General features: G+C 41.1%; 1 protein-coding gene across 1 annotated transcript; it reads right to left on the bottom strand.

Moving 5' to 3' along the window:
- Nucleotides 1-33: 33 nt before the first annotated feature.
- taf15 (TAF15 RNA polymerase II, TATA box binding protein (TBP)-associated factor) lies at nt 34-10,529 on the bottom strand. Its single transcript, XM_026191874.2, has 16 exons — nt 10,331-10,529; nt 9,647-9,671; nt 9,486-9,522; nt 9,329-9,395; nt 8,895-8,952; nt 8,521-8,738; nt 8,283-8,436; nt 6,760-6,794; nt 6,169-6,201; nt 5,557-5,666; nt 4,982-5,111; nt 4,785-4,901; nt 4,625-4,694; nt 4,421-4,509; nt 3,868-3,985; nt 34-509 (listed from the first exon to the last, which is right to left on the bottom strand). Exons 1-16 carry the CDS (start codon nt 10,338-10,340, stop codon nt 470-472), a joined length of 1,311 nt encoding a protein of 436 aa, XP_026047659.2. The 5' UTR covers nt 10,341-10,529; the 3' UTR covers nt 34-469.
- Between the last annotated feature and the right edge of the window lie 2,706 nt (nt 10,530-13,235).

Raw genomic sequence — 13,235 nt, 5'->3', positions numbered from 1 at the left:
TTAGTGTGTAATGAACTCACACGGAGCACAGAGAAAAGATCACAGTTTAATATAATTTTGGAAAAGAAAAAAAAGAAGAAAAAAAAAAAGAAAACCAAGTAAAACATTTTATTCCGTTTATACAAAACAATGGTATGAAGTCTACCTCACATAACATCAGCAACTAGAATCTGACAGAAAATTAAAAAGATGTACAAAGAAATAAAAACAAAAAACAAAAAGGGGAGAAAACAAAAACAAAAACAAAAGACCACATGCCTACAGGTGCCAATCAGCCCCTTTACATAAGCTCAACACATCCCTGAATCACAGAAGAACAGTAATACTTAGGATGCACCAGCTACAGTAGACAAAAATCACATCTGTCTCATCTACACCCTCCCCTCTCCTACACCCAGTTAGTCCTCCAATCTAAATCCTCCGTCCACGGCAAAGTTAGGGGCTGGAATGGTTTTCTTCTTTGGAGCACTCAGTACGGCCGGTCTCTTCTGTCGTCCCTGCGGTCACCTCTGAGGGGAGAAGACAAAGATGTCTGTTACTCGGGCTGCATTTTAACGAAGACCCACATGTGCTAATGTCATTGAGATAAAAACCGGAATCAGCCGGCAAATGAAGGTGAGCCATAATGTCAACTTCTCATTCGCACAGGCCTTCACATTTTAAATGAGCAGCAGAGCTTGATTTCAATAAAGCAGAAAGCCATTAATGCAGCATGTCACCTTCAGGGTAGAGCAATAAACAAGTCTGCTATGAAGCCAAACCAAACACAATTCAGAGTGAATATTCAGACACCTGGAACACTTAGGGGCTCCTTGGATTGTGTAATTTCACTCACAGCTTGCTAACACCACAAAATGCAGTTTAATCTCCTTGAAGATCATACTGCCAAAGTACTTCTGTTATAATTTGGACGATTGCCATATACAGAAGTTCTCAGATGATACAGCCATCATTGGATGCGTATCAGACGGGAATGATCAGGAATACAGGGGGGGTCATCAGTGACTTTGTTGGCTGGTGTGAGACCAATGTACTCCAAATCAACGCCGACAAGACAAAGGAGATGATCATAGACTTCAGGAGGAAGTCACCTCCTACAACACTGGTGAACATCCAAGGGAAAGACATTGAGATAGTGGACTCTTATAAGTACCTGGGTGTTCACCTCAACAATAAACTGGACTGGACTACAAATACAGACATCCTGTATAAGAAGGGCCAGAGTCGACTCCACCTGCTGAGGAGACTGAGGTCCTTCGGAGTCTGCAGGACTCTGTTAAGGACATTCTATGACACTGTGGTAGCATCTGCCCTTTTCTATGCAGTGGCCTGCTGGGGGAGTGGATGCTCGGACAGGGACAGGAGCAGGATTGACAAACTGGTGGGGAGGTCTAGCTCTGTGCTGGGATGTCCCCTGGAGTCTGTGGAGGTGGTTGGCAAGTGGAGGATGTTAATAAAGCTGACATCCATCATGAACAACCCACATCACCCACTGCATGAGTATCTGAGTGGGCTGAGCAGCTCCTTTAGTCAGAGACTGAAACACCCTCGCTGCAGGAAGGAGCGCTTTCGCAGATCATTCATCCCAACAGCAGTTAGACTCTATAACTCCTCAATCACGATGTCATAAGTCACTGGACACTGTGAACATCCACGGTCACCACTTCATGCATAATGGACCTTCCATGTGTATGGACATGTGCAAGTATATATGTATGTATATTTAGTGTGTACATGTCTATACATACATAACATTGACATACAATAGTTATGTCAAGCTATATAGTTTGTCTTGCATATTTCCAACCATATCCATAATCACATACTGTGTATGCTACCATTGCATATAGTGTATTATAGGGCTGCTCAATTAATCGAATTTTAATCACGATTACGATCTGGGCTTTCAACGATCATTAAAAATGACTGAGCCGATTATTAGCCCCTCCCTCATTTATCTGCGACACCTTAAAGGCCGGTCCGTGAAAATATTGTTGGGCATAAACCGTCCGTGGTGCAAAAAAGGTTGAGGACTGCTGATTAAGAGGACCCGAGGGAAGCTCGGAAAGCTAAGCAGAAGTTATTTGGAGAGGAGAGTGACTGCTGTTGGTTGAAAAGAGGTTAAAAAAAACAAAAACAAACAAACAAACAAACAAACATCAGTGGTGTTGCACACTATTTTATATTATTTTTTAAAGTCATTGTTAACCCTTTAAAGCCGGTCAGAGCAGCACGCTCCGTTTTGTGTAACTATTTTTAAATCCCTGTAGAACCCGAACCGTGTAAGCTAGCGCAATATTTTTTTTTTGCATATGAAACCGGAGGAGTTGTACTTACATCTGATGCCATCAACTTGTCCTCGGTCACGGTTTCCTTCCACATAAAGCTTTGCAAAAATTGCATAAAAAGCGCTTGCAGGAACAAAAACATAATATTCCAGAAACACGTTTTGCTGATCTGATCAGCTGTTTGTAACACTTCCCAAAGTGAAACAGACGTCAGCGCGAACTATCGCATGTCCGCCATTTCCTGCCCAAAACCGGAAGTGACGTCATTTTAGCGGAAAATGTAGTTTTTTACTTGTAGGCCTTAAAAGCCTATACTGGTCATGTTTGACTTTTCTGAATAGTTGCTGTGATGCTTAGAACTCGAATTGCACTGCTGGAAATAGTTTGTTTTGATGCACCTGCTGTTTTCGTTGCAAATTTGCATCATAGGATTGTTTTTTCGTTTTTCCTGCAGTATATAAAAATTGGTGTATCTCCAAAATAAAACTATGAAGACACTCAAAATAAATTTCCTGTTGTTGTAAACTATTTTTTGCAACTTTTTTGTATTTAAAGTTTTGAGGGATAAACCTCTTAAATTTCTCCAAGTAGAAATATATGTAAAAAAAACAAAAACGATTTTCAATTTTTTTGTAGTTTATTGCACTTTTTTGCAATTAATGTAGTTACTATGGACTTAATGCATACATATTATTAAAATATGGGCTATAACAGCTGTATAGCAACTTGAAATGCTCCCACAAATGGCACTACAACATGTGAAAAGATAATACAAGCTCTGGCGGACTTGGTTCTATAGTAGGTCTTAAAGGGTTAAATAAATATCGTCAAATAATCGAGATCTCAATTTTAGTGAAAATAATCGTGATTATCATTTTTGCCATAATAGAGCAGCCCTAGTGTATTATCTTACTTTTTTTCCATTAATTGTACTTATTTGTATTTCCTTCTGATATCTGTACCTGAGGTGACGCAAACATTTCCTGGTCTTGGGATCAATAGAGTCTTATCTTACTGAAAAAGACAAACTATAGTCATTTTTGGGCAGAGTACGCCCTCTTCTGGCCATAAAGTAGTGGCTAAAGCAGATACGGGAAACTCAAGGCCTCAAGGGCTGGTGTCCTGCAGGTTTTAGACATCGTCCTGGGTCAACACACCTGAATCAAATGATTTGTACATTACCAGGCCTCTGGAGAACTTCAAGACATGTTGAGGATGTCATTTAGCCATTTCAATCAGTTGTGTTGGATCAAGGACACATCTAAAACCTGCAGGACACTGGCCCTTGAGGCCTGGAGTTCCCCCACCCCTGGTCTAAAGTCTCTTTTCCACTAACACCTACTCTAAGTCCATCCATTTTTTTTTTTTTTTTTTTAAGCGTTTTCCATTAGGTACTGGTACTTGAGCACCCCTCAGCCAGCAAAAATGTGACAGACTGCACGACACTGATTGGGCAAGGAGTGAAATCACTGCTTGAGCCATTTCACAAGAAACCACCACTTTTTAAACCAAGCAACAAAGTAGATGGACCACCCTGCTGTAATGACACTACTGCAACAGCCAAGAGTCTTCAACTGACCTTCCTCCCATTTTGTAGCCGCCACCTCCAAATCCTCCGCGGTCACCCCCGCGGAAACTTCCACGCCCTCTAAAGCCACCGCCTCTGTCGCCTCCATATCCGCCTCTGCCTCCACGATCTGCAAATGCATCATGACATGACAACACAAATGGGTCCGTGACAGGTTAGAGCACAAACTAGCCTAACAATTTAAGTCTTTAACACATGCAACTACTCTGAAGTGGTGCTGTTATTTCCTATGTTAAACTTTGCATTTTCATTACAATAAAAATGAGTTTCTTGCATTTATAAAATGACAAAACTGAAATCACCCAAAAGCCTTTAATCCATTACTAAATGTATTAACATAAAAATTGAGCAATAAGGATTTGGACAAAGGATGGGAAGAGAGAGAGAGAAAAAAAAAAAAAAAAAAAAAAAAAAAGGAATTTGCCAAGTTTAGCCATACTTAGAAACATGTTCCTGCTACCAGGTTTCTTTTCGCTAAAGCTACAGGGACCATTTTCCAATCCTGTAAACATTTCAGGTAAAAGAACATCTCTAAAGCACTCACCTCCACCTCCAAATCCTCCATCTCCTGGTTTGGGTGCACCACACTTGTTACACTCCTGCCGCCGGGCAAAATTCATGTTGCCGCAAGAGCTGAGGAAAGGAAATCCAGGCATTTAGAAATGCAACTGAGCCAAATGGACATGTTCTGTTGAATTTTTATTAATAAACATTAAGAAATGAAATAAAAAAAGTTTAAAATCCTCACCTGTTGGGACAAGGCCAGTCTCCTCCTTTAATGTCAAAGTTGGGTCCACCACCACCACGACCTCTGAAACCTGCCAACCAAGATGCATCATCAGTACAGGTAACGTAATTTACCAACTGTATATCATTTGAACCCAGATGACGGCCTGAGCAACACCCACCTCCTCGCCCCCCTCTGCCGCCGCCGCCACCACCACCACCACCACCACCCCTCTGTGTGAACTCAGCTCTGCGGGTGGCGAATGATACTTTGATGGGTTTGCCGTTGAAATCCTTTCCTGAAATTAAACAAGCAACAGGTCAGTGAAAACAGTGCTGAAACATGTCAGGAAATAAAAATACATATCAGGGCTCTTACCATCAAACCAATCAATAGCAGCTTTGGCTGATGGAGGGTCATCAAAGGACACTGTAGCTTCACCCTTTGGTCGCCCAGTGGCTTTGTCAGAGTAGATGTTTATCATTGGTTGGCCAGTCTTCTTATTCACCTAAAAGTACACAACATTTCGTGATGATCAGCATTTTTTGAATTTACTGTTTTAAATGCCTGAGTCTGCTGCAATGAATACCTACACGAGTACACGCCCATGCTACTAGCATCGTGTGTGTTTGTGCTGGTGGAAAACTGAAACCTAATTACACTAAAGTAAATGAAGTAGAGGTGGTAGATGATGCCTATATGAATCAAAGACAGATAAATAGTATTAGCCCTCTGGTCCTCTGTAATGCTTACATCATTTTAGTCCATTATTAGGCCAGGCAACATGATTGCATCGTAATGCACTACCCCTACTGTCAGTTTTGTGGCTATAAATTAGACATAACTGAAATTAAAATGATAGAGGTTGCTTCAGGTGCATAAAGAAAGGACTGATCTGGTATAATAAAAATCCAGTCAAATGAAAAGAAATCAGTCTCAGATTCGCTCAGTACCTTAATGATGCCAATCTGCTTGAAGAAGTCTCCAACTTCCTGAACTGTGACATCTTCTCCAAGTCCCTGTACAAAAATGGTGTTGTTGTCAGAGTTGTCCTGCTCTCCAGCTGTGGATGAGATCAGACGACAGAAAGTGTCAACAAACCTCATCTAAAAACAGATCAAATTTAAGTGTTTAAAGATTACAGAACATGTTTAGGCTCCGTCTTACAGAACAGTACATGACATGACCAGGTTGGCTGTTTTTTTTAAGTTCCGACTAACAAATTTACATTAGCTTGTGTTAATCAACTAGAAACAGAACCAACTCAGCAGAAAATACTAAAAATAAGGAGTCCAAGAGGTCACCTTTGTGTTGCCTCTGGCTGTACAATGAGTTGTGTTCTCTCGCTAGTTAGGCAACATAAACCAATGCAGATGTATTAGCCGAAAACAACCAACCAACCTGGTGAAGTCTCCCAGACTGTACACAAGATGGCGCCAAACTCATTTTAAAAACGTAAACACTCGTTTCTTACATCTGGCTCCACAGGCAGTGTAAAATTTATGTAACTTATTCAGTGCAGGGCTTTTAGCCCATACATGTTTAATGTCCACTTTAAGTCTCACCTGGTTCATCCCTTGAGCCGTAGTCTCGAGATCCTGGAAAACAGAAAAGAGGATGGAAGGAGAATGTGTGAAAAAGGATTTTTTAACTCCGTGGTGAGCTTTCACATAATTAAGTATTAACTTTGTCCCTAGCATTGCATAATGATACCAAAGAAAATTAACCAAATACCATGTTAACAGCTTTCTGGTGGGTGTTTTCATACCATTGCGTCACATACCAACACCTTTCAACAGGAACAGAACTGTTCTGTTTTTTTTTTTCCTCCCCTCACTTTTCTTTTTTGAACTTACACCAGAAATGAAAACCACCATAAAGTCTCCAGTTTTAGAAAGTTTTCCTTCTTCATCCTGGGAACACCTCTCATTTACAATCAGCTCTTGTCTCCATGCAACCATTATTTTACATCTCAAGCTCCATGTTCTTTACCATTATGACAAATAGCAATAGGTGGAGTACCCTTGGGATCTGGACATGGAAATGGTGGCATTCACTGAAGTTCCTCTCTCTCTCTTTTTTTAAACCCTCTTTTCTTTTTCCTAACTCAAACTCTTTCCTCCCCCACCGACACAGTTCTGATGCTCGTCACTTACCACCGTAATTTTTGTAGCCACCACGGTCACCACCTCTGCAGAGGAAAAATTGGAGATATGATGGCTTTTCCTTTGTCCCAACTGAGAGCTCAAAGCTCCCCTACATCCCCACCAGTATGCACTCCTGCCAGGGTGTGCGACTACGGTGGAAATGTCTCACACGATGAATGCGTTAGTCTTTGACATTAGAGATCAATAAGCAGACGACTAGGCAGCGCTGACTGAACAATCAGGTAGTTATTACATGTCACTGGGGCACCGTTTACAGATAATTTGGTACTTTTCACATGGCCAGATTAGATACCATTAGCTGAAAAAAAAGAAAAAAACAAAAAAAAACCAAACAGCTTTTTTTTGTTTTTTAAACAAAATGAGCCAAATTGATGTTAAGGGGTGCAGCAAACCAATGAGCAATCTTCCACTGAGTGCATTTATGTGATCCTTTTACTGAGGTCCATGTTTTAGTTCAATCACCTGTAGTATAAAATGTAGATCCATGTTAACACAACATACATGTTCGCCATTGTCAAATATACAACACTTGAATGAAACCTGTTGAATGTGAAGCAGCTGAAAATGTGGCTCCAGGTCTAAGTGCATCACCTCAGGGGAGTTTCCACTGCTCACAGTACATTGTGTGGTCATTATAAGACATGAAAGTACCAAAAACTGGAGTTTGTGAACTTACTGGCATCTTAAAAACGTGTGGCTACTGGAAATTTAACTGAGACCGAGATCTTAACATAACAGGAGGTTTAAAGGATTAAAAAGAAATGTGGCACTTTCGGACTGTACAGGCTCCAAAAATAAAGATTATATTTACCTCCTCTCAATAGAGGCACAGTTTAAATGTTAAAAAGTCAAATCCATTTTTAGTAACAAATTAGTCCAAAGTAAAAAAGAAAAAGAAGAATGGTATGGCACCATTTAGGTTAATATTCCACTGGATGAAAGTCTCTGAAAACACCAAGAGGTCCTTTTCAACCTTTGTTGCCAAATGGACAAAACTTGTGTCAGTCTGGGTATGTTAGTTGCACAACCAGCTCTTATCTGGGCAGCTGTATTCAATCTCCATTTCTTTTTACCTTAAGATCCCATTGATAGTGAGTGGATCTCCAATGAGTCGAGCAACTACGCTCCAATTAACCACCACTTGAGTACAAATCACACAATCTTAACAGTGGATTTTGTCACCAGCGTGTCTCTTATGAGATTAAACACACGCGCACACACACACACACACACACACACAAAAAATTTAAAAATACAAAAATCAAGGCTCAGAGCACCTGGAGCATATGTTTGGGAAATTTTTTACCTGCGGCAACATTTGATCGTTCAGGTTTTAAAAGAAGAAAAATTACCAGTGTTTGCGGATCTGGAGCACAAAGCAGATGAGTGGTGAAAAAATCCATCTATGTGGATGGTTTGTAGTTGATGAGTGGTGATGATGTATAAACAAGTCATTTCTCATATTTCAGTTAAAAAGGGTACCTTAGGGGCAGTGGCACTGTGCAACTTACCCCATACCAGGAGGTCCGCCTCTTCCGCCACGATCATATCCACCACTGCGGTCATAGCCACTGCCGCCACGGCCTCTGCCTCTGTAGCCTCCTCCTTCTGAACGGTCTCCATAGTCACGCCCAAACCTCCCACCCTGACCACCACCTTCACCACCTGGTGGAAGTCAGAAAAGAAATTCTTAGCACAGGCCAATTTCAAATACAGACTTATTGAGATTTTATGATCCAGTTAGCATACCTTCATTCCATCGTCCATATCCACCGCCACCACCTCCTCCTTGCCCTTGGCCTCCGTATCCACCGCTGCCACCACTCTGGCCACTGTATCCGCTACTACCACCACCACCGCCCTGTCCCTGTCCATAACTGTCTCCACCTTGCCCCTGACCACTGTAGGAGCCTTGCTGTCCATAAGACCCAGATCCTTGCTGCCCATAGGAGGGCTTGTCACCATATCTGAATGGGAGATTATCAACCAAGTGCAGAATTAGCTGGATGTTTCCCCCCTTAAATCTTGCATTAGTTACATACATACAAATCGTTGCTGGATTTTTTCCCATTTCCACACACAAAACACACCCCATCCCTAATACAGAGATATTATGAACTTACCCAGAGGACTCTTGTCCATAGTTATTATAGCTCGGTTGCTGAGACTGGCCATAATTTTCTGTGGAGATGAAGAGATGAACCAAGTTTAAAAACAACCCCAAGGTTCACATTAGCATTTCACAATTTATAAAACAATTAACCTGTACCAAATGAGATTGTACTAAAGTGGACAGTATCCTGACCTCTGCTGTGCCCGGGATACTTTCCACCAAAAGACAATAAAAACCAGTACCAAACTTGTGTGTGGACACAGGCGTATGCCAGATCTTAAAGGACACATAACTTAAACACCAACTAAACTAGATGTGAAAAGACATTTTAGTAACTGATATTTAAAAAAAAAAAAGTAATATAATAATAATAATGATAAAAAAAGACACTTTAGGTGGCCTCTGTTTAACAAAATGTGTTTAAATTGCATTTACATACTGTACCTTGCTGTCCAAAGCCACTATAATTCTGTCCTCCATAGGAGCTGCCACTATTTCCTTGTCCATAACCCTGCCAATCAAATGCATAAGTTAAGCAGGTTTTACTTTAAAATAAATGAACTTGTACTATTACATCAAGTAGCCAGAATAGAGGTCTTACCTGCCCGCCTTGCTGACCTCCACTATATGAACCATAGCTGCAGACACATGGTTAAAAAGACATTTAGCTTCCGGGTTTAAAATGTGTTCAAAAAGCTAAAACGTTGTTCAGTTACACGCTTTGAACATGGGTATGTACTTTAAAGTTTGTCTGCACATTACCTTTGCGGGCCACCGTAGCCTGAGTCTGAAACAAAAATAACACAGTGGTGTAAATGTGTTTGCTAAAAAGTGAAGTAAATGTCTAGCTGACCAAGCAGCTGGCCTCAAAGGCAAAAATAGGTTACTTTAAGCAGGCCAGCAACACGCCAACAGGCCCTTAGTCAGGCCGAGCCGGGAAAATGGCGGTCACTTTAGCGTTGGCTTAGACTAAATGTTGAAAACGAAACAAATGATCTGCTCAAAATACCCCTTGTTCTTCGCACAGCCTGATGTAATGAAAATACACACACGTACGATTACAGTTAACTATAACACAGGATATAAGATAACGTTACAAGAGCAAAATACTTCTGGATCCGCAAGAGAAACAACAGCCTTCGCCATAACAAAGACGCTTTGAATTTTCTTTGCTAACAGCCACCCCGACAAAGCCCACTGTAGCCACAGTTCGTGTTTTGAAGTACAGCTAAAAATAAGATGCCGTGAAGCACTTTCCCATAATGAAAAGATGAATAATTATAAACAAATAAAATTATTTGCATGCATTAATGAGGGGGGAAAAAGAGCCTGCGTTCCATGGAATAGACGGAGCCCTGGTTCTGGCCTCGCGGTTCGCAAGCTAACGTTAGCTCCAAAGCTATTTGACCTACTTTCTCATCGGAAATAAAATGCGTTCTCACTTACCAGTGGCCATTGTGTGTACTCTTTATATATATGTAGTTTAAAAGCTGATGAATTCTGGTTCTCGTCGTGGCTGATTAAAACCTCTGCTTGAAAGTGCGCAACAAACAGCGCAGAGCCGAACACGCCGCTGCGAATCTGTGCTAAATGCAGCAGCTTTTGCATGCGGGGCGGGGCGCTCCGGAGCCCGCCTTCAAAGCGCGCTCACGCCCCCTGCTGGTCCTGGGCGTTAATGACGAAATAGCGCAGAAAGTTGCGCATCTTCTCTGTGATATCTGATTAGGCTTGTGTGAGTCCAGCTCACAAAAATGCACATTTTAGGGATTAATTGATAATTGTATTAATGTGTATGCAGTGATGTGCAAAGGACTTGAGCCAGCCTTCACTCATTTATATTTTTGGGAAATGGGAAATAGTTGCAGGGATTTATTGAAACATGTGTAAACATACCTGGAAATACAGTATATAAGACAAAAACTGTGTTTGTACAATTCTAAAGAGCCTGAAAGTTAGTCTTTGGTATGACCACCTTTATTCTTCAGCACAGTCTGAAGCTTTCTTGTAATTTCTCTATGTAGCCTTCAGGTAATAGCTCTCCAAACTCTTCTATCCAGGTATATGTCTGTGAAGGTTCTCAGTCATCCAGGTTATCGTAGTCAAAGGAGCTTGCAAAGAAAAGTGTCTGGACTTCTTTAAGTTACTTGAAGACGTTTCACCTCTCATCCGAGAAGCTTCTTTAGTTCTAAGGTCAAATGGTGGAGAGTCCCAGATTTGGAGTTTGGATTTGGAATGGTGGGGAATCTGGGACTCCCCACCATTTGACCTTAGAACTGAAGAAGCTTCTTGGATGAGAGGTGAAACGTCTTCAAGTAACTTAAAGAAGTCCAGACACTTTTCTTTGCAAGCTCCTTTGACTATCCAGGTATATATTGACTACTTTGGCAGTGTGTTTGGGATTACTATCAAGCTGAAAAAAATAAGCTTTTGTCAATTAGATGGTTTCCACATGGTAGATAAAAATCTAACATTAACTTTCATGCATTCACAGTTTGGATGAATTGCTTTATAAGATCTGCTGCCAGTGATTTTCAGTCCAGTTATTGTGTGTTCAGGTATTCATAACTGAGCCCTTTCTCCCCTTTTCTTTTGAGACCATTTCTTTCTTTTTTTTAAAGACCCAACTTTCAAATTAATGGACTTATCTATGTGGATGATCAGTATGTATATACATCACTGACTGATCTCCTTCGCAGGTCAGTGTAGAGTAGCAAAAAGAAAGAACATTTCTTCGAATAATGCAGTGTCCTCTAAACTATAGAAGCATTTTTTTTTATCAAAGAACACTTCAGCCATTGTGATTTAGAAAATTAAGTCTTCCTCTGGTATAGGGCTGTTCATATAACGATATATATCGGATGACGATATAAAAACGTCTATGTTTCATTTTACACTATCGTTTGTTTTGTTATCGTTTGTCGCAAAATAAACTTTACAGTAATATTTTTTCATCGTTTTGATGGTCACTGTAGTGGATATATTAATTTCTTAAAGTTCTCTCTTTCTCTTATATTTTATATAACCACACTACAGACGTACAAGCGCCTGTTTTTATGCGTTGTGGTTAGCAACAAAACCATCGTATGTCCGCTTGTTTATGTTCCACATAAACCTTTCACAATAAAGCTCAAGATCCTGTTAAGACTTTTCAAAATAAACTGAATCACGTGAAAGAGCAAATTATTTATGGATGAGAAGTAAAAAAAAAAAAAGAGCCGCCAGGTGCTAAAAAATAAACCTTAGACTCAAACGTTAGAACAGGCTTTTCCCAGCACGCTGTGTAATAAATACTCACACAGAAAACGGCGGCCGTTACAACTTATGTCTAAAAATGTATAGTTTCATGCATCGGTTAAAACCATTGACTGTTTTCTACAGTCAATGGTTTTGGGGTCTTCACACCCCTTTTCTCTGTTCGCCATCTTGTGCAGAAGGGCTGAGAGGAGAAGCTGGGTATGGGTATGTACTGGCTCACTCCCGGTGGCCCCTGTGGCACAATCAGGCCCCTTCCGGGATGTGGAGATATTTATTATTTACTATAACTTGTGCTTATGTTGGTTTTCGCTGTGTTTTCGCTACTGTGTTTTTCTCTTTTCGCTTGTTTTTATTTTCCCAGCAGGTGATCAAACAGATTTTTAGTGTCTTCTCTCTCTGTGTCTCTCTTCCCCTATTTTTTGCTTTCCATCCCCTTCTGTTGAGCCTCTTCCCAACTTCTCTTTTCTTCATCTTTCTCTTTCCCATCCCCCAGTCCTGTCCGTTCTGATTGTAATAATTTCAAAGTAAAGAAAAGTCTGTGAAGGTTCTCAGTCATCCAGGTCATCGTAGTCAAAGGAGCTTGCAAAGAAAAGCGTCTGGACTTCTTTAAGTTGCTTGAAGACGTTTCACCTCTCATCCGAGAAGCTTCTTCAGTTCTAAGGTCAAATGGTGGAGAGTCCCAGATATAAACCTAGTGAGAGTGACCCCCCACAGAGGGACAAAAGGACCCCCTGATGATCCTCTAATCACCTGAGCCAAGGTGTGAAACTGGGTGTGGGTCCCAATCAGCCAGAGTTTCGGGTGAGTTCATTGCGAAACCTGGCCCCACCTTATCATGCGAATTCCTGAGGTCAGATGGCCCAGGATGTGAGTGGGCGTTAAGGCGTCTGGGAAGGGATCTCAAAACTGGATTACAGATGGCAGAGAGTTGGTGTCGTAAACCCCCGCCTCTGTTCAAAGATGGTCGCTCACAGTGGACATAGATGGCTTCTTTCACTCCTCTTTCAAACCATCTGTCCTCTCTGTCCAAAATGTGAACATTGGCATCCTCGAAAGAGTGTCCTTTATCCTTAAGATGCAGATGGACTGCTGAGTC

The sequence above is a fragment of the Astatotilapia calliptera genome, chromosome 14, assembly GCF_964374335.1.
Source record: "Astatotilapia calliptera chromosome 14, fAstCal68.1, whole genome shotgun sequence".
In the NCBI taxonomy this organism is placed as follows: Eukaryota; Metazoa; Chordata; class Actinopteri; order Cichliformes; family Cichlidae; genus Astatotilapia; species Astatotilapia calliptera.
This window is presented reverse-complemented; position numbering and strand designations above follow the sequence as displayed.